Source organism: Acanthisitta chloris, unplaced genomic scaffold (assembly GCF_000695815.1).
Source record: "Acanthisitta chloris isolate BGI_N310 unplaced genomic scaffold, ASM69581v1 scaffold15626, whole genome shotgun sequence".
In the NCBI taxonomy this organism is placed as follows: domain Eukaryota; kingdom Metazoa; phylum Chordata; class Aves; order Passeriformes; family Acanthisittidae; genus Acanthisitta; species Acanthisitta chloris.
Window position 1 is genome coordinate 8,487 of NW_008677736.1, and position 6,410 is coordinate 14,896.

Consider the following 6,410-nt stretch of genomic DNA (forward strand, 5'->3'; position numbering starts at 1 on the left):
ACAGTAGCAACGTCATTCTTTCCAAAAAACCTATTTCTAGCATCATTGTAAGCACCTTATCTCTGAATACAATAGCAAAAAGACTCATAGATACAAACATTTTTCTCCCCTGGAAAGTATGTCCCAAGTTATTTTAGAGTATGCAAGAAAGAGATGACTTCAGAGAGCAAAAAATGCACAAAATAATTTCAGAGAAGTTATAAACCTGACTTTAAAATTTGTAAAATAAATTTAAAAATTAATGCATTTCTTGTGTGTGATAGCTACAAGCCAAGAGTTATTAAAACCTTTGCACATTACTAAAACATTCTACATATATAACATGTAATACTGACTATCAAAAAATTGTAAGTCAGTAACATTTCAGAAAGTATACATGCACTGCATACAGTTCTGAGGGCTTTAAAGCAACTGATGTTCTGCACATAGAATTGTGTGAATTCAAAATCTGTCCTACTGACACCAGAGCCAAGTTTCACCAGAAATGCTTTCAGCATTCCCTATCGAGAACATAAATGTTTCATCTGAAATCTTCAGATTAAACTGACAACAAAGAGGTCATAATTTTATTAAGAGCTCTAGATACCTACTACTAGATAGGGAAATTTTGCCTGTTTTGAACCTCAAAAAGGGACAGCAAAATGTTCACATTTCCAAGAAAAAAACAAATCCCTAACAAGGAGGCTAATATTTTACAAGTAACACACATCATGAATTATTTTAAGTCTGTAAGAGTTACTATAAACTGGTTAGTAGATAGAAAACAGGCATAACACAATAAATTCATTATACAGACAACACCTCTGTACAGGTGTACACAAACATAGCTCTACTTTCACAAAGATAATTTCTACATCATTTCTTACCAGATCACCTTTGTAAGAAAGCATTTTAATCTTGAATTCATGATCTACCTGGAAATACATTCATAAATCACCTTGCATACAGCTGTACACCTCTCCTCTGGCATTTGCCTATTTTGAGGCATGACAACTCTATAAACATAACTATACAAGGAATGTCAATGCTTTAAATGCTAAATAATAAAAAACTAAACCCGACCAGTTTGTAACATTGATTTCACAGTGTGAAATGATCTACTTGAGCATGAAATCAAAGAGGCCAAAATTAAATCACCAAGAAGAAAAGCAATCATATTTTTTAAAGTGTTAAATCTGCAGAAAAGACAATCAGCCAAATATCAAACCTTTGAACTATTCTGAATTATTTCCTGTCCATATTACTAATTTGAAAATGTCACCCAATTGTTTGGCTTCCTTCTTCCTGCAAATAATGGACCCTTGGGACAATGCCTGAATTCTCTTATAGACAGAACCTTTTTGTAAGCTTACTGTCACACAGTCTCAAGCACGGAAACTTCTCAATGGATCTGTATTTATAGTGTAAAAGAGGCAGATGGTACTCTGCAAATCTGTTCTCATTGCCACTGTCAAAACATGCCTCGGAAAAACCCATTTCAAATGAAAATCATAAAATAGTATTAGGGTTTGTTGATATAGCATTTCCCACCACTCTCTCCAGCTACTCTGTTTAGTCACAGTACTGCCAGACCCTTATACAGACACACTTAAACGAGTTAAAATCATACATACAGCAGTTATACATCACTAGAAAAATTACCAGGTTGAACCAATGCAGCTGAAGTACCGCTTAAGATAATTTAAGTGTTCCCACATTGGATACTTGCACTGAAATAATTACAGCATTTCAGGTACATTCATAGCAAAATTTCCAACAATGACAAGGCCTTAGTTTCACGTTATTCCTCAAAATCACTGTACAAGCAAGCATATAAACTAACTATCAAATATCTGCATTTAATTTCTAACCACAGAAGCAGAAAAGCTACAAGAACACGAGTGTAAAAGGTAGAATGCAATTAATGTAAAAAAAAAATAAATCTTACCTTTATTGGATTTGGATGACTTGTTCTTGTTAGGTTTAAAACAAGAGCTCCTTGATTTATCGTCTCTGTCCTTAATAAATTTCTGCACATCATCCAAAGAAAGCTTTTGAAGGACAACTACAGGCTTAGCTCCTTTATTTAGATCTTCAACTAGCCCCATCTTCTCTACTTTGTCCTTCTGTTCACCTCTAAATTCAGTTTTCCTTGACTCCTGAGTAACATTTCCATCTTTATCACGCTTGATTTTTGGAATGACAAAATGTTTCAATGCGCCAGATCTTGCCCCCAACAAATAACTGGGAAACTCTGCTTTATTGTCAGCATGTGCTTTATTACTATCTACTTTACTCTTATTACCATCTGTCCTTCGTTCATCCTTGCTGTTGGGTGACTTGAAACCTGGTTTATCAGGTCTTGATTTACTAGAATCCCCTTTACCTTCCTGTTTAATACGAGGGCTGTCAGGTCTTGATTTCTGATCCCCAGAAGTAAACCTTTCCCTTGATTCACCAGACTCGTGCCTATGTTTCCTTTCGAATTTCTCAGGTTTTGAACCATCAGATTTAATACCATGCTTAGAATCATGTTCATTTTTGTTTGAGGATCTCAAATATTCAGGCCTTCTAATCTTGGATGGATCTCCTCTGTATCTCTCTGACTCCCCCCTGTCCTCAGATCTTTGTTTAAGGCTATCATGGTCACGCCTCGGTGTGTCAGAAACTGAACGCCCATCAGGTCTCTGTTTTGTGGGATCAGGTTTCACCCTTGAAGGATCAGATTTCACATCTAGTTTATGCCTAGATATTTCAATTTTCTTGTCTGACAATGGTTTACTGGAGTCTCTCCTATTATCATGCCTATGTTTTGGTGTTTCAGGTCTGCCTTCACTCTTCTGTTTTGGTGTTTCAGGCCTCTGTCTTATTTCCTGTTTGCCATTATTTTGTTTTCCCTCATTTTGTTTCATCTCCATTTGCCTGCTCTCATTTTGTTTTGATTCTGTCTGTCTGTTCTCATTTTGCTTCACTTCCATTTGTCTGCTTTCATGCTTGCTTTCATGTTTCACTTCTAACTGTTTGCTCTCGTTGTGTTTACTTTCCAACCGTCTGCTCTCATTTTGCTGAAATTCTATTTGTCTGTTTTCATTTTGCTGGATATCCATCTTTTGACCTTCAAAGTCTGACTTTTTCCTGAAAATTTCTGGATGGTTTTCAGGTTTAAATTTAAGAACTCCAACAGTGTCTTCTTGGGGAATACACAGAAACCCGTCGTTATACTGCTTAATTTCTTCAGGTTTTTTGATGGTGTCCAAATCCTGAGTTACTGTTGCCTGAGAGTCTGCTCTTCCTGCTTGCTGCAGATCAATACTAACCATCAGGGGAATACACAGAAACCCGTCGTTATACTGCTTAATTTCTTCAGGTTTTTTGATGGTGTCCAAATCCTGAGTTACTGTTGCCTGAGAGTCTGCTCTTCCTGCTTGCTGCAGATCAATACTAACCATCAGCGCTGGCCTTGCCCCATTTCCTGCAGAGCCTGTCTCCTGAGAAGCTGCCCTATTTCCTCCAGTAGCACCTCCAGCCTCCTGCGGTTTGTTTTCTTGTTTTCGCTTCTTCAGAGGCTTATCTGCAAGTTAAACGAGAAAAATCACAAATTACATATAAAGACTGATAAATGTCCACACAAGAATGTCCATTCCCCTCCACTCCCACCAATCAATCCCCCTCAGCATGTATGTGCACACACATACCAAGTGCCACAAAATTTAAATGCCAGAATAGGATTTCTCTAGCTAATGCTTTTTAATGTATGCAGACTATAATTCACAGTCAGCCTACCACAGATGCCAATTAATCATTAAAATAACCCACCCTCAAAACATATGAGATCAAAGGCCCTGCATAATTCCCAAGAGAACCACCTAACAAAGCAGCTGCAATACATAAAGACCATAAAAATGTTTTAAAACCCCCAAACTACTCAATTACACTTAAAGCAGAAGTCTGAAATGACAAAGTTAAGGTGCACCTCCACGACTACTTTTTGAGAAGTACTACTACTAAAGATTATCTTTGGCAGATTCAACCTGCTTCATTATACATGAGCTAAGCAAGGATCTGCAATGATTGAGACTGAGATTTTTCCTACTTGATTCAGTGCATCAGTTGGACTTCACACGTATTTTAGACAGGGAACACACAAACAATGAACAAAATCGGTAAAGTAACTCCACCACTCCATGCTTCTCTTTGAAGCAAAGCAGTATACTAAGAGTTGGAGTCTATAACTTAACACATACATATTAGGTGGGAGGACACTACACACTTATAAACTTCAGTATTTTCCCTTGCACTCATAAAGCTTTTCATAGATCAAATAAAAAGGTTCAGTGACAATTTTCTGTCAAGAGCCCAACTCTGCAACAAGCCTTTCAGTTTACACTAAAAAACATTAGGAACACATACAGAAAAAAAAAAAGTGAGCCAACCACACACATTGTAATTTGGAAGAATTAGTAGAGATAAGAAGCACATGGAAGTATTCAAAAACTCTAATCTAGTCATTGAAACTACAACCTATTCATACCAGCAACATGCATCTCTAAACTAAAATTAATTTCTGCCATGAAAACTAAAAGTCCTACCTGCACTAAGGCTTATATTCTCATATCTCAACTGTCACTGTATAATTTGTCCAAAAAAAAATTTCTCTGCAACCAGGGAATATGATTCTAAGGAATGACTAAACATAGATCTACTGTCAAAATGCCTAGACCACAAATGCAACACAAAGTACCACATATAGTGCCTAGATTTGTGGTGCCTCATCACCAGATGCAATGAGCCAGCTCCCTTTTCTTTGAGCAGAAGAATGAATGATAAGGACAATGCAATCAAGAAATAGTGAAATAAACTCCAGTGATAAAACCCCCCACACCCCTCTGCAATTGTAAACCAGAATTACAACATATGACTTCCAATTTCTTCTAAATTTTTCTTAGAAGAAATAAAACTTTCAAGGATCATCTCCAAAATCAAAATTAGGGCACAATTACAGGTAGTAACATGGTCAATTCCAGTGATGTGAATAGGCTTTTGTCCCCGTAATTTTCATCCTCAAGTCCATTTGGATATCTCTAACTTCTCTAAAACTCCAACATTTTGTGCAAGATTTAATGACTGGAAGACAGTAGAGACAGATGTAATAAATTCCATGCAGAAACTGGTCAACTGCAGATAAAAAAAACTTTGCAAAGTTCAACTAAAACCTGTAGGAATGACTGACAACTTTATGATAGACATGTGAAGCAAATTAAATTTGCCACATCAAAGGTGTAGCTTTTTAGCATGCAGATTTTTGCTTTTTCTGTACTACAGCAATTGCTGGATTCATGTGAAGGTTTACACAGACAAATTCCCTTACACTACTGATTAAAACAAATATACATACATCCGCACACATCATTGCCCTATTTCTCAATGAAAACTGTTTACATTTTGAAACATAACTTGAGAAACTTGTGTTCTTAGGAGCAAGTTGGTCAGCTTTGTTATTTTAATCCAGACATGCCAGCCACGCTGAAAAAGTCCTGTAAAGCTCTGATGGTAAACCTAACAGTAGTCTTTAAGACATTATTGTTACTTATTATCTGCCCCATTCCTTTAACTGAGGTTATCACTTGTAACAGAACAGAACTTGCGTTCATATTTCCACAAGTGCATTTCACTGTCCAATGCATCACCTTCAGGCAGTAGTGAAGACTGTTTGCATTAACCTACCAGGCTGAATGAGTCAGTTAAGAGCAAGAAATTGTTTCTCTCTCTTGTGCCTGCTATAGGAGCAAATGGCCAGGAGCAGTGATGCCTTAAGCAGCTGTAGCTGGATCAACCAAAACTCACCTTTCAGAGCCCTCATGCTGAAGGCTCCAAGATTAAACAACCAAAAAAATTCAAGTAGGACCAATTTTCTTGCTTGAACTTCTGTACGTGACCAGGTTCAACATGCTGCTGTTCTTCATCATCCAAAATGTCAAATTGTAAGTTGAGAACACATAAGTAGATCATAACTTGGCATACATAATCCCTCTAAATACACAGTTCTTCTGATGCAACTTCTTCATTTCTCTTGACAAACAGAATACCGATATTTTAGTAACTTGACATCTTATCTGAGAAGAAAGGGACACCTTCAAAGTTTTGTCTTCCTAGATGGCCTTGTTATTTTCAGGGCATGCCCAGACGTCATCACTACTCTTTTGCCTCTATGAGATTTCTGGATCTTGGGCAAAAAGCTGTCCCAAGGATATGAAAATATCTGTTTGAACTAGGGTGTAAAAGGCAGGATGAATACATAGCACCACTGTCTTCACCAAGCATAATGAAAAAACTCCATTGAATGAACACAAAAACTTTTTAAGTTGCCATGATAGCTGCACAAATCTGAATCACACCCTTGGGCTCCAGGGGCCTTATAAAATCTTGCATTC

General features: G+C 37.1%; 1 protein-coding gene across 1 annotated transcript; it reads right to left on the bottom strand.

Annotated features, from left to right (window-relative positions):
• Positions 1–1,927: 1,927 nt before the first annotated feature.
• Positions 1,928–5,839, bottom strand: NIPBL (Nipped-B homolog (Drosophila); the record flags this gene model as incomplete). Its single annotated transcript, XM_009076637.1, has 3 exons — positions 5,824–5,839; positions 3,384–3,550; positions 1,928–3,254 (listed from the first exon to the last, which is right to left on the bottom strand). Coding segments are annotated over exons 1-3 (1,510 nt in total), but the record flags the coding sequence as incomplete, so codon positions are not given.
• Between the last annotated feature and the right edge of the window lie 571 nt (positions 5,840–6,410).